This window comes from Hemiscyllium ocellatum, chromosome 24, assembly GCF_020745735.1.
Source record: "Hemiscyllium ocellatum isolate sHemOce1 chromosome 24, sHemOce1.pat.X.cur, whole genome shotgun sequence".
Lineage (NCBI taxonomy): Eukaryota > Metazoa > Chordata > Chondrichthyes > Orectolobiformes > Hemiscylliidae > Hemiscyllium > Hemiscyllium ocellatum.
Window position 1 is genome coordinate 59,387,608 of NC_083424.1, and position 22,657 is coordinate 59,410,264.

General features: G+C 44.2%; 1 protein-coding gene across 1 annotated transcript in view; it reads right to left on the minus strand.

Annotated features, from left to right (window-relative positions):
* LOC132827233 (glutathione hydrolase 5 proenzyme-like) overlaps positions 1–22,657 on the minus strand; it is a 92,109-nt gene that overhangs the window by 20,413 nt on the left and 49,039 nt on the right. The window contains exons 4-9 of the mRNA XM_060843861.1: positions 20,055–20,256; positions 17,344–17,510; positions 7,975–8,121; positions 6,611–6,738; positions 5,642–5,823; positions 2,882–2,967 (exon numbers count right to left, since the gene is read on the minus strand). Coding sequence (XP_060699844.1) covers positions 2,882–2,967; positions 5,642–5,823; positions 6,611–6,738; positions 7,975–8,121; positions 17,344–17,510; positions 20,055–20,256 — 912 coding nt within the window. The remainder of the gene's footprint in view (positions 1–2,881; positions 2,968–5,641; positions 5,824–6,610; positions 6,739–7,974; positions 8,122–17,343; positions 17,511–20,054; positions 20,257–22,657) is intronic.

Below are 22,657 nucleotides of genomic sequence, written 5' to 3' on the forward strand. Positions count from 1 at the left end.
CAGGGCAGTTAACTTAGCTTCTGTCATAGCGAATGTGTTAGAAGGTATAAGATATTATACCTTCTAAGATATTATACCAGGGCGCTTGGCTTAAGTTCTAGGTAATCAGACAGTCAGCATAACTTTGTGAAAGTGAAATTATATTCACCCATCTATTGGAGTTCTTTGAGAATGTAATGTCTGCTGTTGATAAAGGGGAATCAGTAGATGTGCTTTACTCAGATTTTCAGAAAACGTTTGATGATGTTCCACTGTAAATGTATTGTGGAAAATAAAAGTTCATGGCGTTGGGGTACCATACGGGTTTGGAAAATAAAAGCTCATGGCGTTGGGGTACCATACGGGTTTGGAAAATAAAAGCTCATGGCGTTGGGGTACCACACGGGTTTGGAAAATAAAAGCTCATGGCGTTGGGGTACCACACGGGTTTGGAAAATAAAAGCTCATGGCGTTGGGGTACCACACGGGTTTGGAAAATAAAAGCTCATGGCGTTGGGGTACCATACGGGTTTGGAAAATAAAAGCTCATGGCGTTGGGGTACCACACGGGTTTGGAAAATAAAAGCTCATGGCGTTGGGGTACCACACGGGTTTGGAAAATAAAAGCTCATGGCGTTGGGGTACCACACGGGTTTGGAAAATAAAAGCTCATGGCGTTGGGGTACCATACGGGTTTGGAAAATAAAAGCTCATGGCGTTGGGGTACCACACGGGTTTGGAAAATAAAAGCTCATGGCGTTGGGGTACCACACGGGTTTGGAAAATAAAAGCTCATGGCGTTGGGGTACCACACGGGTTTGGAAAGAAGATTGGCTGGCTTCCATGAAGCAGAAGGTAATTGCAAATGGTCTTCCTTAAGTTGACAAGATGTAACGTGTCGTGCACTATAGGGATTGGTGCTAGCGATCAACTGTTTACAATTCATATCAACGTTGTACAGTAAAAGACAGGATGCATGGTTACCAGATTTGCTGACACCACAAAGGTAGATCGGAAAGTGGCTCAGTGGTTAGCACTGCAGCCTCACAGCATCAGGGGCCCGGGTTCGATTCCAGCCTCGGGCGACTGTTGCACATTCTCCCTATGTCTGTGTGGGTTTCCTCTGGGTTCTCCCACTATCCAAAGATGTGCAAGTCAGGTGAATTGGCCATGCTAAATTGCCCGTAGAGTTTAGGAATGTGTAAGGTTAACTGTAATAGTCAGGGGTAAATGTGGTTCTGGATGGGACACTGTTCGGAGGGTCAGTGTTAGGCCAAACAGCCTCTTTCCACACTGTAGGGATTCTATGAAAGTAAGTTGTGAAGAGGTTACAAAAAGATATATAGGTAGGTTAAGTGAGTGAGCAAAGGTGTGGGAAAATGTGAAATTGTCCACTTTGGCAGGAAGAATCAAACCATAAAAGTTGGAGAAACGCAACAGGTTTAGCAGCATCAGCCAGAAAAAAAATTAATGTTTCAAATCCAAAATGCACTTGAAACATTAACGGTTTTATTTTCTTTCTACAGATGCTGTCAGACCTGCTGAATTTCTCCAATAGTTTCTGTTTTTATTTCAGCTTTCTCAGCATCTGTAGTATTTTGTTTTAATTAGGATTAAAATATGATGGAAATAGTGAGCGATGGGGTACTCTGAGATGGACAGCGTTCCTGGCTGTCCTAGGGCATAAATCATAAGGGTTAGCATAAACGTACATCAAGTGATTAGGAGAACATCTAATCTCACTTGTCACAAGAGAAACTGAATACAAAAGAACAGGGGTTATTCCTATACAACTATATTAATAATACAAGGCATTGGTGAGACCGCATCTGGGATACTGTACACATTATCGGTCAAATTATTTCCAGGAGAATGTAAATGCTTTGGAGTCAGTTCAAAGACATTTTACCAAGTTAATACCTGGAATGGGTGTGTTGTCTGAGAAAGGAACAGTTGGGTAGGCTGGGCTTGCGATTGGAGTGGCTGGGCTTGTGACTGGAGTGGCTGGGCTTGTGACTGGAGTGGCTGGGCTTGTGACTGGAGTGGCTGGGCCTGCGATTGGAGTGGCTGGGCTTGCGATTGGAGTGGCTGGGCTTGTGACTGGAGTGGCTGGGCCTGCGATTGGAGTGGCTGGGCTTGCGATTGGAGTGGCTGGGCTTGCGATTGGAGTGGCTGGGCTTGCGATTGGAGTGGCTGGGCTTGCGATTTCGAGTGGCTGGGCTTGTGATTGGAGTGGCTGGGCTTGCGATTGGAGTGGCTGGGCTTGCGATTGGAGTGGCTGGGCTTGTGATTGGAGTGGCTGGGCCTGCGATTGGAGTGGCTGGGCTTGCGATTGGAGTGGCTGGGCTTGTGATTGGAGTGGCTGGGCTTGCGATTGGAGTGGCTGGGCTTGCGATTGGAGTGGCTGGGCTTGCGATTTCGAGTGGCTGGGCTTGCGATTGGAGTGGCTGGGCTTGCGATTGGAGTGGCTGAATTGAAACATAAGTTGCTGAGAGGACTTGACAGGGTAGATGTGGAGAAGATGTTTCACTCTGGGAACATCTAGAACTTGGGGGTCACTATTTAAAGATCAGGGGTGGGGGTTCCCTGTTCAACACAGATATTAAACATTTTTTTTCTCTTGCGGAGGATTGCAAGTCTTTCAAAGGTTCTTCAGGAAAAAGTAGCAGGAAGTTCTTGAATATTTTTAAGGCTGAGGTAGATAGATTCTTATTAAGCAGGGCACTGTGAGCCCATCAAGGGTATGTGTGGATGTGGATTTTTGCCATGATCTTTACTTGGTACAGCAGGATTGATGGAATGAACAGCTTAATCCTGTTCCTGATTGATATGTAAATCCTGCTGACATCTATGATAAATGCATGTTATTGTCTATTGTACTTACTATTTCCATTGTACTTACTATTTACAAGTGAACTGCCACAAAAGTCCGCCAACTGATTATTCAGGATAATTCCTGTACGATTGGAGAGGATCATGCTACCAAATCTGTAAGAACAAAAACACAGCTTATCTTATAACTTATTCAATTCAATTTAGAAGCCAGTTTCACCCCAAAGTATCTTTGTTTACATCTTACAAAAACACACCAAAGATCTGCAGATGCTGTAACTCAAAAACATAAACAGAAATTGTTGGAAAAACTCTGGCAGCATCTGTGGAGAGAAAGTGAGGACTGCAAATGCTGGAGAAACTAGCCAACAGGCACCTGGAGGAGGAAAGCCTCATCTTCCTCCTTGGGACCCTCCAGCCACACAGCATCAACGTCGATTTCACCAGTTTCCTCATTTCCCCTGTCCCAATTTATCCCAGATCCAACCCTCCAACTCGGCACTGCCCTCTTGAATGGTCCTACCTGTCCATCTTCCTTCCCACCTCTCCGCTGCACCCTCCACTCCAACCTATCAACATCACTCCCACCTTCATCTACCTATCGCCTTCCCTCCAGCCCCACTCCCCCTTCCATTTATCTCTCAGCTCCCTTCGCCCCCCACCCCACATTCCTGATGAAGGGCTTATGCCCGAAACGTCGATTCTCCTGCCCCTTGGATGCTGCCTGACCGGCTGTACTTTTCCAGCACCACACTCTCGACTCTGAGCCCCAGCATCTGCAGGCCTCAGTTTCTCCATCCAAAATAATATCCCAACCCTTCCCTCTTATCCCACTCCCCATCTTAATTCAGATTCTAATTTCTTGTCCCCACTGATATTTGATGCTAATCACATTTTTTATTCAAACTTCCATCTGACTTTAGGTCCAACTCCCAACTGGGAATATCAGCTCTCATCCCAGTTTCCTCCATAAGCAAGCATAGATATTCCGGTTTAGGGGATCAGTTAGCTCAGGTAGCTGGACAGCTGGTTTGTGATGCAGAGTGATGCCAACAGCGTGGATATAATTCCTGTACTGGCTGAGGTCACCATGAAAGTCCCACCTTCTCAACCTAACCACTTGCAACATTGGCAAGGTGACCCTCAAGTTAATTCACTGTCTGCTGTCCCTCGTGAATGAGAGAGCTGGACTACGGTGACTATACATTTATCTTACACTCAGACTAAACTCAGCACTTTGTAAAGAGAAATGGAAGAAAAATATTTTATTTACAAAATTATATTTGCAGCAGACTGATATTTGTTTAATTTGTTACCTTTTTGACATCATAAACATGTTTGAATGTACACTCTGTGCACCATTATGCCTGTAGTAATAACACAATGCGATTACCAGATGGTGCTGTCTCTGAACATAACATTAGAAACCTGACTGGCTGCCAGTCCACCCATACGCTGACCCTTCAGCAGGGATAGCAGAAGTGCTGGAGATAAAGCCTGCAGTAGGTCCACCTCATGGGATTTCCAAGAAATCCTCTCCCAAGAAGCAATATTGTGGTATACAGCAGCAGAAGATGGGGCAGGGACCTGTTGGACTTGAGTGGTTGCCATTTCACACCTGCATAATTTTCCTGCAACACTTTCATTAAAGAGATGCTTCTTTAACTTCCAATCCTACAGGCATTCTGTATCATTTTGGACATCAACTTCATATATTTATGAAACCTGTGAAAGAAAGATTTGTACCTATAGAACATCCTTTCTGACATAGCAAAACACTTTAGAATTATTGGAGCATTTTGAGGTGTCGCCATCATTGCAAAGCAGGAAACATTGCAGCCAAAGTTTATATTGTCAACTCCTGCAAATAGCTTTGAATTAATGACCATCTGCATAACAGGCATTGCTTGAGGTGAAGGATTAGCTAAAATTCTGTGGTTAGTTCTCCTGCTGTTCATAGGGAAAAAAAATGGAGAATCAGTTTAACACCTTAACCAGGAACAGGGCGCCTCAGCAAGCACAGTACTCCCTCGGTACTCCATCAAGTGTCAGCCATGTCTCTGGGAAGAAACATGAACTCAAAGCCTTCAATAATCCAGGCAAAAATGCTACCAACCATACCAAACCTGACACACAGTGACACACCATTCATTTCGTCAGACAGTTATGGACAGCTGTTGCTTGATACCAGCTTTATATGATTCAAATATAAAGATCTATGCCTTTTGACTTAGCAACACATTTCATGTATATTAATAGAGCACTAGCAAAATGATTTGAGTCTATTTCCTTTCCTGTAATACTAACACTGATTTAAATGGTAAAGATTCTAACATTAAATAGAATAGAACCCCTGCAGTGTGGGAACAGACCATTCAGCCCAACAAGTCCATGCCTACTCTTCAAAAGAGCATCTGACCCATACTCACCACCCCACCTCCTCTATCCCTGAGCCATCTACACATCCCTGAACACTATGGGCAATTTAGCATGGCTAACCCACCTAACCTACACATCTTTGGACTGTGGGAGGAAACCCACACAAACACGGGGAGAATGTGCAATCTCCATACAGACAATCACGCGAGGCTGGAATTGAACCTGGGTTCCTGGTGCTGTGAGTAGTTGTGCTAACCACTGAGCCCCGTGCTGCCCTAAGAATTGCTCAGAAGAATTACAGGCTTTTGGTCATGTGACATAGTTTGATTACTATGTTTGGATTCCAAGCACCAAATACTGATTACACACCCATCAAATGTGATGGATTCCCTGGCAGGTATCCAGTCTATGATTAAATTGGTATCATGTGGTGAAGGATATCTGTACTTACAAATGATTGATTGAGCTAGTGACAGAAACCGCATTGCCATGTCTGTCCAGCACTGAAATGTGACTGGTGCCGTATGTGTCGGGTGCCTGATGGTCAGTGTTGTAGTAATCCGGAGAATGTGCTTGGTCATCAATACACCGTCGTATAGACTCAGCAAACCCATGTGAGAGCAGCAGAGATATCTGAATTACAAAGAGAGACCAGAAGTTATGCCGGGAACATTGCACAAATCTATCTCCCACACAACAGAGGTCGTGGTATAAGAGAGGTTCCTGTGGTGAGGAATATGATACATCAGAATGTTACAGAGAAATGTTTACTGCTGAAGCTGTCTATTTTGGTTTGGTTTTCACTTCTCATCTAGTTTCCCATGCTTCACTTGCATATGTTTTGAACAATACATCATTAAGAAGAACACATGCAGAATTAGGAACATTTAAGCCTTTAATATTATAAAAGGAGTAGATGCGAGATACCCCTTGCAATAGAGTTCCAATGAGCTACTCAGCTAATTGAGTGAGTAAATGATTCATGCCATGTGGCACTAAACAGTACCCTCTTTCCTCCACGCCATGAGGGCTTTGTTGTTCAATGCATTTGTTGATCGTGCTGTGCACATAAACAGTCTCAGTGCTCCCAAATTAAGAAGAGGAAGATTAGCGTTGCTTCCCACACCTGCCTAGTACACCTGGTGGGCATTCCAGGAAGGTGTCCTTAGTGGATTTCTGATTGTGGGGTGGGAGAGCAGGATTTTCATTCTGTCTGGATGCAACTCACTGAATGAAATAGAATGTCCAGGCTGACATATGAACAATGACAACTTGAGTATTTTTATCCATGGAGTTGTACTCCAGCAAGAATTAGCACCTTCAAGAGCAAACAACAAACAACCCAGCAAATCAAGATTCACACAGCAATAACTCGCCTTGCCAACAGTTGCAGAGATAAAAAAAAACAGAGGCCACTAACATTTGAGTTGAAGTTAGAATCCATTGGTTTACTTAGCAGTCCATTTCCAAACTTTAAGGCTTCTATGATACGATGGTATGTCTGGACCCTTTGATTTTCCTTCATAGACTCAACAGAAAATTTAAAACCTGTTGTAGACCAGAAAAAAATGTTACCATTCAATTCACTCGGAGGGAAACACAGATTTGTTTGTTTATCCCTTGAATAAATGCCGAAAAGTAAGAGCTTGCATATCCAAACACAGCAATGATTTCTTTAAGCAGTGGAATTTATACTTGTTTATGTTAGATTACATAATTCGCATTCAAAGCTGGGTTCAGAAGCCAAAAGATGAAAAATAAATGACCACAATACACACCAAATCACAAAACCCAAGAGTTATTTCAGGAAAATAGAAATAAGAAACAAATGGTGTCTTCACTGGTGTCTCTGTCATTCCAAATATGAATGAAAATGAATGAATTGTCACCCAATTTATCTCGGGAGATACCAGGAAAAGAGTTCTGTTGCCACAATCTGGCGCCATTTTGAGGTACAAAAGAATAGAAAGATAAATATTAAATCGAATTCATCTTCATCAACCGGAGTCTCAAACATGGTTCTGGGAATTATGGAAGGCCCCCAGTCCAGACCTACCACGGCCAGGAGACCCTGCTCTGTCACCATTGCAGCCAACGCCTTGTCAGCAATTCCATGAGTCCCCGCTCTGGTCACCACCAACACTGCTCCTGCCTCCCCACACCATCAGGAAGATGAAGAAAAGAAGAAGAAACAGAAAAAAAGACGAAAAGGAGAGTGAGAGAGAGAAATAAATGAAAAGAATTTGGCCAATCTGGAGCAGACAGGCCTGGGGTGCTGGTGCCACCATCTTGAATAGCTGGGCCCACTCTCCCCTCCGCGCTGCACAGGCTACATACAGAGTTAAGCCCCAATCCACTGTCCTCTCCCTGGGGGAACAGATTAACTTAGGTACACAGGAGAAGCTTCCAGCACAATGTCCCGACAAACAGTGACAGGACACATACTGCATATGTTTGAAATGGAGTAAAGCTCCCACTGTATCACATTAACAATAGGCTTAACAGCACCAAGCAGGAAGAGTAAAGCAACAGAATTTTGAAGAGAATTTCTCGTGATCATTAGCCTTGAATTGATTGTGAGAACTGCAGATAATTTGGGTCAGTTGAGTTAATGTCGTGTCTTTGAAGTTTTCACAGATCTTCCATGGCACCATATGAGGAGAAACTTTGTGGAAACACAGACAAACAGCTAGACAAGTACACAGATATATAAACAGAGACAACATAAAACAACAGAACCGAATGAGAAGACAGATACACAGGTACTTTAATTGTTAACCATACCTTTCAGAATGTTGAGGATGAGGCTGAGAATGATTCCCTTGGATGGCAGAGGTGGGAAGTACATCACGTAGTCACCCACCGAAATATTCAGCGGTACCATAATGGAAGCTTTGTATTCTTTCAAATCTTTAAGCGTTAAAATGCCATCTATTTAAGTAGAAAGCAATGATCTGAGAAATTTTTGAACATTCAATAACCATTCAGATAGTGTTTGAGGCATGATCAGGAAAACTAGCACTGACAACCAAGAACTGTGAAATCAGTTAACCATGAGTCTGTTCATTGTGCGAGTTGGCCATGAGATGGTGACACTCTGCAAAGATTGATGTGTAAGGTGACCAAAATGAAGGGGTGTCAGGGTGGAAAGACTTCAGCTGGGAATTACAGTGACAAACCCAGCAGGAACATGCTCAAAAACGGTTGGAACCTCCACCTGAGGCTCTCCTGGCTGTGTACTGGTGCACCAAGGATTATGAAATGGATATCAGTGTTTAGGGCTCGACATATCAGTGGGGAGTTTGGTGTCAGAGGTCAGTTGTTTACACAGAGAGTGGTGGGTGCTTGGAATGCACTGCCAGCAGTGGGAGTAGAGTCAGATACATTAGGGACATTTAAGTGACTCTTGGATAGTCACATGGATGACAGTAAAATGAAGGGCATGCATGTTAGTTTGATCTTGGAGTAGGATAAAAGGTTGGTACAACATTGAGGGCCGAAGGGCCTGTACTGTGCTATACTGGTATATGTTCTACGTTCTAAAAGAAATAAAGCCTGACAGGTCACCTGGCGTCAACCTGATAATGACAATGGCAAATCCCAACACCTTTTCCTGCAAAGTTATCCTTAGAACATCTGGGGTGTGTGCCAAAATTGAGAGGTATCCTAAATAGTCTCACAGACAATGTGACAGTTCTACAGAATCGTACATTACAAACAATGTCCCAGACTCCAATCCATCTGCTCATCTGCCTCCTGGTAAATCCTACTCTTCAGTGTTGAACATCAATTTGGAGAAAACATTCAGGTGACAAGAACACATAACGCAGTATTGATGGGGATGTGGGTGTGGACGCAACAATGGCCACCATCAGGATTGGCTGATGGGCATGAGTACTGTCTGAAACCAAAAGGGCGTAACTACTCGATTGGACTGGGCAGGTGGTGAGAGCATCAAAAAGTGGAAGAGAGCTATTTGATTGTATCCTCAGCAATCTGTCACGTGTGTCGGTCTCTGACCATATTGATAAGAGAGAACACTGCACAATCGTGAAAGTGACAACGTTCCAGCCTCACATTCAGGATTACCATCCATCGTGATGTGGGACACAACCATTATGCTAAATGGCACAGATTCTGAATAGATTTAGTAATGCAAAACTGGGCATCCATGAGGTGCTGTGGGCCAACAGTAGGAGCAGAGTTGTACTCCAGTACAATCTGTAACCTCATGGCTAGGCATATACCCCACTCAACCATTACCATCAAACCACGGGATCAATCCTGGTTCAATGCAGAATGCAGCTATGCATGACAGAGCAGTACAAAGTCTGCTTAAAAATAAAGTGTCAGCCTGGTGAAGATATCAAACAGGGCTAGTTACAATCCAAATATCACAAGCAGCATGTGATACACTGAACTAAGCAATCCCTCAACCAATAGAGCACTCCTGCCGCATCTAATTGGGAATGGTGGTGGACAATTTAATAAGGAGAAGGTGAGGAGTGCAGATGCTGGAGATCAGAGTCAAAGAGTGTGGTGCTGGAAAAGCACAGCAGGTCAGGCAGCATCCGAGGAGCAGGAGAATCAACATTTCAGGCTTAAGTTCTTCATCAGGAATGAGGTTTGTGGGCTGGGAGTCTGAGAAATAAATGGGAGGTGGGTGGGGTTGGGGGAAGGTAGCTGGGAATGTGATAGGTGGATGGAGGTGGGGGAGAAGGTGATAGGTTGGAGAGGAGGGTGGAGTGGATAAGTGGGAAGGAAGATGGACAGGGGGGACAGTTCAAGAGGGTGGTGCTGAGTTGGAAGGTTGGACCTGGGAAAAGGTAGAGGGAAGGGAAATGGGAAAACTGATGAAATCCACATTGACCCCATGTGGTTGATGGGTCCCAAGGTGGAAGATGAGACGTTTTTCCTCCAGGCGGTGGATGGTTAGGGTTGGGCAATGGAGGAGGCCCAGGACCTTGGCAGAGTGGGAAGGGGAGTTCAAGTGTTCAGGCTCCAGGGGTTGGTTGGTGTGGGTGTCCCAGAAATGTTCTTGGAGACGATCTGCAAATCGGTGTCCAGTCTCCCTGACGTAGAGGAGACCACATCGGGTGCAACGGATCCAGTAGGCCAGTTTTGGAATACTGCTTTCAGTTCTGGTCTCCCTACTGTAGGAAGGATGTTGCTAAACTTGAAAGGCTTCAGAAAAGATTTACAAAGATGTGGACAGGGTTGGACAGTTTGAACAATAGGCAGAGGCTGAATAGGTTGGGGCTATTTTCCCTGGAGCATCAGAGGCTGAGGGGTGACCTTATTGAGGGTTTATAATAAGATGAGGGGCAATAAAGGGTGAATAGACAAGGTCTTTCCTCTAATCTTTACCACATAGTATCAAATTGAAAGAAAAAGAAAGCAGACATCTTTAATTTCTCTGGGTCACCATGGTCAGTTCATCCCTTTCCGAGAATCTTTTCTCCCCCACTGGGATATATCTTTGCTGTGAGTCATGAACCATTTTCTTAAATACCTGCCATTGCTTCTCAACCAATGTTTCTGCTAAACTCCTTTCCCAGTCCACACCTCCCAGCTCCACACCTCCTTTCATTTGTAATTACCCCTTTATTACAATTTAGCACAGTTGTTTCTCATTCCCCCTCAAACTGATTCCTAAATTCTGCCGTGCTTTGGTCGCTGTTTCCCAGGAGATATTTTAGGTTAGATTCCCTACAGTATAGAAATAGGCCATTTGGCCCAACAAGTCCACACTGACCCTCCGAAGAGTAACCCACCCAGACCCATTCCCTACCCTATATTTACCTCGAATAATGCACCTAACGCTATGGGCAAATTAGCATGGCCAACTCACCTGACCTGCACATTTTTGGAGCATCCAGAGGAAGCCCATGCAGACACAGGGAGAATGTGCAAACTCCTGACAGTTGCCCGAGACTGGAGTCAAGCCCGTGTCCCTGGTGCTGTGAGGTAGCAGTGCTAGCCACTGAGCCACTGTGGCCACCTTTTGGTGATTTTACTTATTGAACCTGTCTCATTTCACATCACTAGATTCAAAATAGCCTGATCCCTGATTGGATCAACACATACTGTTCTAGAAAATAGTCCTAAATACAGTCTACGAATTCTTCCTTGTGGCAACCTGACTTTCTCATTTTTAGGAAAATTAAAAACAATGACAATTAATGTAGATTAGATTACTTACAGTGTGGAAACAGGCCCTTCGGCCCAACAAGTCCACACCAACCTGTCAAAGTGCAACCCACCCATACCCCTTTACCTAATACTACGAGCAATTTAGCATGGCCAATTCACCTGACCTGCACATCTTTGGACTGTGGGAGGAAACCCACGCAGACACGGGGAGAATGTGCAAACTCCACACAGTCAGTCGCCTGAGGTGGGAACTGAACCCGGGTCTCTGACACTGTGAGGCAGCAGTGCTAACCACTGTGCCACCGTGCCACCCACCAACTGCCTCATTTACATGTTCTCAGTATCTCCTAATTTATTCCCTGTCCTACAGTTTGTCAACTACTCAGAAATATTGAAAATAAGAGCAGGAGTAGGCCTGTTCGGCCATTCATCATCCAACTCAATTTTCCCACTTTTCCCTCATATCCTTTGATCCCTTTCATAGAACATAGAACATAGAAAAATACAGCGCAGTACAGGCCCTTCGGCCCTCAATGTTGCGCCGACCGAATCCTACCTAATCTACACTAGCCCAATAACTTCCAAATGCCTATCCAATGCCCGCTTAAATGACCATAAAGAGGGAGAGTTCACCACTGCTACTGGCAGGGCATTCCATGAACTCACAACCCGCTGTGTAAAGAATCTACCCCTAACATCTGTCCTATACCTTCCACCCCTTAATTTAAAGCTGTGTCCCCTTGTAACAGCTGACTCCATTAGCGGTAAAAGGTTCTCAGTGTCTACCCTATCTAAACCCCTAATCATCTTGTACACCTCTATCAAATCTCCCCTAAACCTTCTTTTCTCCAATGAGAACAGCCCCAAGTGCCTCAGTCTTTCCTCATACGATTTTCCTACCATACCAGGCAACATCCTGGTAAACCTCCTCTGCACTCGTTCCAATGCCTCCACATCCTTCCTATAGTATGGCGACCAAAACTGCACACAATACTCCAGATGAGGCTGCACCAGAGTCTTATACAACTGCAACATGACCTCAGGACTCCGGAACTCAATTCCTCTGCCAATAAAGCCCAGTACACCATATGCCTTCCTCACAGCACTATTTACCTGGGTGGCAACTTTCAGAGATCTGTGTACATGGACACCAAGATCCCTCTGCTCATCCACACTACCAAGTAGCCTACCATTAGCCCAGTAATCCATCTTCTTGTTACTCCTACCAAAGTGAATGACTTCACACTTAGCTACATTGAATTCCATCTGCCACCTTTCTGCCCAGCTCTGCAACTTGTCTATATCCCGCTGTAACCTGCCACATCCTTCCTCACTATCCACAACTCCACCGACTTTTGTGTCATCCGCAAACTGACTCACCCAGCTTTCAAGCCCCTCCTCTAGATCATTTATAAAGATAACAAACAGCAATGGTCCCAAAACAGATCCCTGTGGTACACCGCTAGTAACTGCACTCCAAGATGAACATAGTCCATCAACTACTACCCTCTGTCTCCTTCCAGCCAGCCAATTTCTAATCCAAACCTCTAATGCACCCTCAATGCCATACCTCCGTAGTTTTTGCATTAGCCTACCACGGGGTACCTTATCGAACGCCTTACTAAAATCCATATACACAACATCTACTGCTTTACCCTCGTCCACCTCCTTAGTCACCTGCTCAAAGAACTCAATAAGTTTTATGAGGCATGATCTGCCCTTCACAAATCCATGCTGACTATCCTTGATCACGTTATTCCTATCCAGATGTTCATAAATCTTATCCCTTACAATTCTCTCCAAGACTTTGCCCACCACAGAAGTCAGACTCACTGGCCTATAGTTACTCGGGCTATCCCTACTCCCCTTCTTGAACAAGGGGACCACATTCGCCATCCTCCAGTCTTCTGGTACTATTCCCGTTGACAATGACAACATAAAAATCCAGGCCAATGGCTCTGCTATCTCCTCCCTAGCTTCCCAGAGGATCCTAGGATAAATGCCATCAGGCCCAGGAGACTTATCTATTTTCATCCTTTCCAGTATTCCCAAAACCTCTTCCCTACATACTTCAATGCCATCCATTCTAATCACTTGTGACTCAATATTCACACCAGCAACAGTGTCCTGTTCCTGAGTGAATACTGACGAAAAGTATTGATTTAGTGTCGCTCCAATCTCCTCCGCCTCCATGCACAACTTCCCACTATTATCCTTGACTGGACCGATACCTACCCTAGTCATCCTTTTATTCCTGACATACCTATAGAAAGCCTTTGGGTTTTCCCTAATCCTACCAGCTAAGGACTTTTCATGTCCCCTTCTCGCTGCTCTTAGCTCTCTCTTTAGATCCTTCCTGGCTACCTTATAACTCTCAATCGCCCCAACTGAACCTTCACGCCTCATCTTTACATATGCCGCCTTCTTCCCTTTCACAAGGGATTCCAATTCCTTATTAAACCACGGCTCCCTCACAAGACCCTTTACTCCCTGCCTGACTGGTACATACTTATCAAGGACACTCAATAGCTGTTCCTTGAACAATCTCCACATATCATTAGTATTCTTCTCTTGAAGCCTGTTTTTCCAATCCACACATCCTAAGTCATGCCTCACTGCATCATAATTTCCCTGCCCCCAGCTATAACTCTTGCCCTGCAGTGCACACTTATCCCTCTCCATCACTAAAGTAAAAGTCACCGAGTTGTGGTCACTGTCCCCGAAGTGCTCACCTACGTCCAAGTCTCACACCTGGCCTGGTCCATTACCTAGAACCAAATCCAGTATAGCCTCACCTCTTGTTGGCCTGTCTACATATTGTGTCAGGAAACCCTCCTGCACACATTGGACAAACACCAACCCATCTAACGAACTCGAGCTATAGCTTTCCCAGTCAATATCTGGGAAGTTAAAGTCCCCCATAACAACCACCCTGCTACTTTCACTCTTCTCCTGAATCATCCTCGCAATACTATCCTCTACTTCTCTCGGACTATTGGGAGGCCTGTAGAAAACTCCTAACAGGGTGACCTCACCTTTCCTATTTCTAACCTCAGCCCAAACTACCTCAGATGGCAAGTCTTCCTCCATCGTCCTTTCCACCACTGTAATACTATCCTTGACAAGTAATGCCACACCTCCCCCTCTTTTACCCCCATGTCTGCCCCTACTAAAACATTTAAACCCTGGAACCTGCAACAGCCATTCTTGCCCCTGTTCTACCCACGTCTCAGTAATGGCCACAACATCGAAGTCCCAGGTACCAACCCACGCTGCAAGTTCACCTACCTTATTTCTTATACTTCTGGCATTGAAGTATACACACCTCAAACCACCCTTCTGTTTACAGGCACCCTCCTTCGAGATCGATGGCTTGTTCCTAACCCCCCCTACACTCAAGGTCCTGTACCATAAAGCTACAGTCCAGGTTCCCATGCCCCGGCGGAGTTAGTTTAAACCCTCCCAAAGAGCACTAGCAAACCTCCCCCCAAGGATACTGGTGCCCCTCAGGTTCAGGTGTAGACCATCCTTTTTATAGAGGTCCCACCTTCCCCAGAAAGAACCCCAGTTGTCCAGAAACCGGAATCCCTCTCTCCTGCACCATCGCTGTAGCTACGCGTTTAACTGCTCTCTCTCCCTATTCCTCGACTCTCTATCACGTAGCACGGGTAACAAACTAGAGACAACAACTCTGTTTGTTCGAACTCTGAGCTTCCAACCTAGCTCCCTGAAAGCCTGCCTGACATCCTCACCCCTCTTCCTACCTATGTCGTTGGTGCCAACGTGGACCACGATCTGGGGCTGCTCCCCCTCCCCCTTAAGGACCCGGAAAACACGATCAGAGACATCACGTACCCTTGCACCTGGGAGGCAACATACCAATCGTGAGTCTCTGTCGCCCCCACAAAACCCGCTATTGAGTCCCCAAGAACTATCGCTCTACCTTTCTCCACCCTTCCCTTCTGAGCAACGGGGCCAGGCTCCGTGCCAGAGGCCTGAACCTCGTTGCTTGCCCCTGGTAAGTCATCCCCCCTACAAGTATCCAAAACGGTATACTTGTTCTTGAGGCTAATGACCGCAGGGGATCCCTGCACTGGCTGCTTCCTCCCACTCCCCCTCACTGTCACCCATCTGTCTATAACATCTCAAATGCTATATCCAACTCCTTGAAATCACACAATGATTTGGCCTTGACTGCTTTTTTGTAGCAAAGAATTTCACAGGCTTACCACTCAGTGAAGAAAATTCTCCTCATGTCTGTCTTAAATGATATACCCTGTATCCTTAAGACTGTAACTGCTGGTTCTGGACTCCCCCATCATTGAGAAATATCTGTCCTACACCTACCATGTCTAGCACTGTTAAATTGTACAAGTTTCAATGAGATTCCCCTCTCACTCTTCTAAACTCCATTGAATACAATCCTAACTGAATCAATCTCTCCTTATTCATCAGCCCGGCCATCCCAGGAATCTGTCTGGTAAATCTTTACTATATTCCTTCCATAGCCAGAATATCCTTCCTCCAATAGAGCCCAAAACTGCACACAGTACTCTGGGTGTGGTCTTACCAATGCCTGTACAATTGCAGCAAAACTGTCCTACTCCTCTCCTCTCACTATAAAGACCACCATATCATTTGCACTTCTTGTTGCCTGCTGACCTGCATGTTTACCTTCAGCGACTAGTGTACAAGAACAACCAGGTAACATTGTATATTCCCCTCTCAATTTATGGCCATTCAGATAATAGTCTGCCTTCTATTTTTGCTCCTAAAATGGATAACCTCACATTTATTCACATTATACCACATCTGCAATGCACTTGCACACTCACTCAACTGGTCCAATCACTCCTCCTAGCATCTTCTTTCTCTGATTATTTCTTACCTCCACATATATAGATTCTACAACTTCCAGTCCAAATTCATTGACTTTATTGTTTGGGCAATTTTTTCCTCCTCTGATCCTATTTGTTGATGTTTCCTTATGTTTGTACTGTCACTTTTCATTTTAGTCTGGGTATCATTATCAAAATACTTTCCCTGTTCTGCCAGCATATCTCTTTCTTTTGGAAGCAGATGTATCTTTCCAGAGCATCCCTTCCCCAACTAAAATTAGTCTCAAGGAAGGATTAAGGAGTCCTAGCAAAACTACATTCAATGGGAATTGAAGGAAAAATCTCTACTGATTTGAGTCATACCTGGCTTTATCATTGATTAGAAACTCAACTGGACCAACTACATACATAGAATGGCTACAACAGCAGGCCAGAGGCGAGAATACTACAGTCACTTCCTGACTCCCCAAAGCCTGTCCGCCATCAATGAGGCACAAGTCAGGAGTGTGATAGAGTACTCCCCACTTGTCTGGATGGGGGCAATTCCAACAACACTCAAGAAGCTTGACACCATTTAGGACAAAGTAGCCCATTTGATTGGCATCACATTCACGAACATCCACTCCATCTACCACCAAGGCTGAGTAGCAGTAGTGTGTACTATTAACAAGAAACTCCACTACAGGAGGCCACCCAAGATCTTCAGCCATCACCTTCCAAACCCACAACACTTGTATCTTGAAAGACAAGGGTTTGAAAGAAAAATGGCAAACACCACCACCTGCAAGTTCAATTCCAAGCCACTCACCATCCTGACTTTTGCTTCACTATCAGTGGATCAATGCAAAAACTGTGGAATTGTGTCAAAAGGTTTAATATGCCAGTTGAAGAGAAATCAATTGGAATTGCATTCTTTGAGATTTGATGAGTTTAGGAGCAACAACAAAACATGAAAATCTTCCATGACCCAATTTCTCCCCAGGAATGTGATTGAAAGTAGCAAACCACATGGACACATTCGCAGGTGTTCAAATTATGAGACTGAAAAATCAGAAACTGGACCAACTGAGTTTCCCTAACTGCCACCCTTACAGCACTGGCCAACGCCATCACCATGAACTTTCCGCTTGTATTACGCCTAAGGATAAAATGAGAGAAATACCTAAATTGTTAGCAACTTCTTGCTGTAGATCCAAAATGAGATCACGTCCAATTACGCCATTGTAGAGAGCATCAGGCCCCTGCTCCGCAATAATCTTCAGTGTTTTTGCAAGCTGTTCATTCTTCACAATCTCACGTGGATGATCAGTATGGTTGTAAAACAGTGAACTAAAATAAAAATATGCCTGATTAACTTCAATCCCTGAACCATCTTCCAATTCAACTCAATCACCTGATGCTGTCTCAAAAATATCTATCAAGGTGCTAGTACTATTAAAATGGTTTGGTTTCCTCTGGCAGCTGCTTTCAGCACACTATCAATTTACTTGTGGATATCTTCTCGATGTATTATTTTAACAGTTTCCTACATACAGTTTCACACTAAGTCTCATTCATCCACAATCTGTGCTCACTACTAGATTAGTGAGATATGTGAAGGGCCCTTTGCTTATTAAACCCAAAGTCTGGACAAACAATGTACCAATGTATCTGCTGGGCTTGAAAATAATTATCTCTGGATTATTAATTAAATCGCACACAGATTGGCACGGGCGAAATAAGATGGGAAAAGAGTATTCAGATTCATGAGGTACCAAAAATGGGGCTGTACCATTAGCACAGTTTTTCACAATAACAGGCCAGCATTCCAGTGAACTGAACTGTATAACCTATTCCTGAGATGCTGCCTAACCTGCTGTGCTTTAACCAGCAACACATTTTCAGCTGTGATCTCCAGCATCTGCAGACCTCACATTTTACTCTAACTGTATAACTCAGCAAACAGAGAGGAGAATGCACTAACAATGGGACAAGGGTTCAAACTAGCAAAGATGTGGAAACATGTATTGTCATTACAGTGGCATTGCTGCAGGATGAGATAGATTGGGTCTCGAATATTGAAGGGCATATGGCATTAAGGTGAACAAGAAGCTAGGGAGAGATGGAGGGGTCATTCTCTGAATGAACAATGGCATTGACAAAATAGGAAGAGAGGAGGAGAGACACAAATTTGTGAAAAAGGATCACTGGACTAGAACCATTAACTCTATTCTCTCTCCATAGATGCTGCCAGACCTGCTGAGTTTCTCCAGCACTCTCTGGTTTGTTTCAGATTTCCATCATCCATAGCTCTTTGTTTTATAATATAAATTAGGTCTGTTTTCTCTAGAATTGAGTAGGTTAAGGGTGATCTGATTGAAATCTCTAAGACATTAACAGGAAAAGACAGGGTAGATAAAGACAAACTATTTCCACTGTTTGGAGAGTCGAGAACGGGGACACATAGTCTGAGAATTTGAGCCAGACTGTTCAAGACAGATGTGAGGAAGCATTTCTACACACAAAGGGTGGGAAATGTTTGGAACTCTTTTCCATAAATGACAGATGATGCTACGTCAGTTGCTAATTTTTAATCTGAGATAATACATTTCCTCAGCAAAAATGCAACTAAGGATATGCGTGAAAGGCAGGTATATAGATTTAGGCTGTAGATTAACCATAGTCTCCACTGAATGACAGGACAGGATTAAGGGACTGAATGGCCTACTTCTGTTCCTCCATTCTAAGTTAAGGAAGTGAAGATGTGGAAGTGGTTTGGTTAGGGGTGAGAAATGATAAAGGCAAGAGAGGTATATCACCCGTCTTACACAGACCAAAGTATAGAAGCATTGTGTGAAGTACTGGGGTGGGGTGAGGGGGCATGGAATGAGAATGAATTCTGTTTCACTGAGCAACTGTCCCTTATGTATGCAACCTCCACCAACTCAACAACCTTCTAAAACCTAAATTCTACAAAAAGAGATCTGATTATATAACTCTTTTCAAAACTGAGCCCCTGAAGTCTAGGTATCATTCCGTAAACCTATGTTGTGCTCGCTCTCTCCATGGCCAGTATATCCTTCCTAAGTTGTGGTGCCCCGATCTATTGTCAGTGCTCCAAGTGGGTTTAATCAGGCTTTTGTAAAACTAGAGCAGAAAATGAGGTGCTGTTCCTCCTGTTTAGACTGCGTCTCACTGAAGCACAGCAGCAAGCCCGAGAAAGAAATGTTGGCTCGGGAACATGGGAGAAAAACAGCATCTCATTTTCCACCTGAGCATCCTGCAGCCTTCAGCACTCAATATTTAGTTCAATAATGTTAGGGTTTGAACACCTTCTTCCATGTCCTTTATCTACCCTTCTCTGCCAGGCTTTCTGTGCAATCAACCCACTTTCATCCATTTATGGTCATTATCTCTCTCCCTGGTCGACCATTAACTATCCCTTTGTTTTCCTCATGGTCTCTCTCTCTCCCTCTGGGTTCCACCTTCACCTCTGGCTCACTCCTCCACCCATCCCACCTTCAGTATCACCTTTTCCTAGTTATTATCAGTTCTGAAAAAGGGTCACTGGACCTGAAACATTAACTCTGCTTTCTCTCCACAGATGCTGCCAGACCTGCTAAGTTTCTGCACCAATTTTGATTTTTGTTTCAGATTTCCAGTATCCATAGTTCTTTGTATATTTCAGTCTTCAGGGCAACGTTTGGTCAGTAACACTACTGTGAAGTTTGTGAGCGGTTTTACTTTGTTAAAGGCTATTTTGAAATGCACGTCCTTTTTGGCGCTGCTGTTGTTTTTGTGTTCGATCAAAATATTGTGTGATGGAATAACTACATTCAGCGTTGGTTTTGAGCTGACTGCAATCATGTGACCTTGTGTGGAGCCCTTACTTACCGCAGTGTTGGATGGGTTAGTCTATGGCGAATGAATTCATTATCTAAAATCTTCTTTAGAAATGTTGGGGTCTGGAATCCTTTTTGTGCAAGCTGTATTGAAGGTTCAAACAGGGCTTTCCATGATAATTTTCCAAATCTCTTGTGAGCTTCCCAGTAACCTTTCAGTTCGCCTGGAACAGCAACCCATTGGCCACCTGGATCTGGAGTTAACACATACACAAATCATCCTTGTGGTTCCTTCAATCAGTGGCAAACCACTCCAGTTATTCAGTAAAAATAACCAAGCTGGATTAAACAGAAGCCTCTACTTTCTGAGTCCCTGCTTGGACGAGTTCTTTCCTTCAACCTTCCACTTGGTTCCCCCTTTCTCCTTAAGATTAAAAGATTAAAATCCCTACAGTCCAGAAACAGGCTGTTTGGCCCAACAAGTCCACACCAACCCTCGAAGAGTAATCCATCAGGACCCGTTCCCCGAGGTTTAACCCTGAGTAATGGACCTAACACTGAGCAATTTAGCATGGCCAATTCACCTGACCTGCACATCTTTGGACTGTAGGAGTAAGCCCATGCAAACATAGGGAGAACATACAAACTCCACACAGACAGTTGCCCAAGGCAGGAGTCAGCCCATTTGCTGTGAAGCAGCAGTGCTAACCGCTGTGCTGCGCCAACAATGTACCTATTTGACCAAGTATTATCATTTGTTCTAAGATCTCCTCCTCTGATGCTGCATCGATAACATTCTTGCAAAACAAGTATGTTGAGTGGATGTATAAATACAAGTAATTGTTATAACTTGGAGGTGCTAGTGTTGGACTGGGATGGACAAAGTCAAAAATCACAACACCAGGTTATAGTCCAACAGGTTTATTTGGATGCACTAGCTTTCAGAGTGCTGCTCCTTCATCAGGTGATTGTTGATATTATAAGTAAAGAGAGAAAAGCACTGTGCAGCAACAGTGCTCATTATCCAGCCTCGAAACCACTCATTTTAAAGTATTTCTCTCTCACTCCCTATAGTGACTAGGTCTCTTGAGTTACAAAAGCAGCTGGATTTTCTAAGGGTTGGCAATCATGTAGATTGCCACCCTGCTGTCGGTTTTTTTATGTATTGGGAGAGGTCTCCATGTTTCTGACAGGAAATTCCTATCAAGGCTTGTCCAAAAATGCAAGCGTTATCTCCATTCTGACAAGTCCTTCAGTGTAAAGAAGACAGGAGAAGGAAAACCATGTCACCTATCCCTCACCCACCATCACAATAGTCAGCAGCTCTATTCTGAAATGGAAAAAGCCAATATTATGGTGACACTATGAAAGGATAGGTATGTAAGGTTAGAGAAAAGCCAGACTGCTGGGAGTGTAGGGTACCAAGCAGATAGTGCCAGGTAAGTAGGGTGCTAAGTGAATAGAAAGCGATGTGCCAGCTGGATAAATGCTCAGGTAGATAGAGAGAGGGTGCCAGGTCTTTAGAGGATAGTGTGTCAATTGGGTACAGGGTAATGTGCCAGTTTTGCAGTGCTAAGTATGTGTGGTGCCAAGTGTTGAGTAGGATATGGGTGCCAGATGAGTAGCTGCAAGGGACAAGCTATTGATCAAGTGTTTCACACAGGTCAGGATGGATAGGAGAGATTGAGTCTGGAGGTTTGGGGTTGGATCCTGTGGGCTTGGGATGTTGGGTACCAGAGATCGAAGGGTGATGTAGGATCAGGATCTTGGGGGGAGATATAATTTTGCAAAGGAGAGTATAGTTGGGGTAGAGGAGCAAAGAGATTGTACAAATACACAAATCACTGGAATGTTGCACCACAGATTGACAAGATCATAAGAAAATAAAACAAGAACCGGAATTATTTCGAAAAGAATAGATCTCAAACATGAAGAGGTTTATGTTGAACATGCATCAAACCTTGATTAGATGACATTGAGAATCCTGTGTGCTGTCTGGCTGCTACTGAGGTATTGAACAGGAGCAGAAAAGAATTACTAGTATCAGAAATGTGACAGTATACAGGAGGACAGCATAAGCAGCTGGCAAGCTAATTTCTTTACATAAAAGAAAGCTGAGGGAGATCAAACAGAGAGCTTTAAAATTATGAATGCCCCTGATATAGTTAAACAGGTAAAAGTAAAACAGCCATATCCCTACTAGAGGGCTGCACTTCCATTGGAGACAGATGACTGGTAGCAACTGTAATCCAAGGGTCACCACACCTCAGGCAAGGGGAGAGGTTGAGAAGGAGAATCCTTCATAATAACCTCATCTAATGTAGGGATTGAACCCACACTGGTGGTGTTACTCTACACCACAAGACAGTTGTCCAGCCAACTGAGTAACCCAACCTCCTTTCTGATACAGTAAGCAGAGGGAGAATTGTTTCTTTTGTCAGAAATATCTCAACTGGAAGCTGTTTATAATAATAAACACTGAGAAGTCATCCAACTGACAGAGTTCAATTAATGAGGCATGAGAAGAACATCGTGGGCGGCACGGTGGCACAGTGGTTAGCAAACTGTGTGGAGTTTGCACATTCTCCCCGTGTCTGCGTGGGTTTTCTCCGGGTGCTCCGGTTTCCTCCCACAGTCACAAAGATGTGCGGGTCA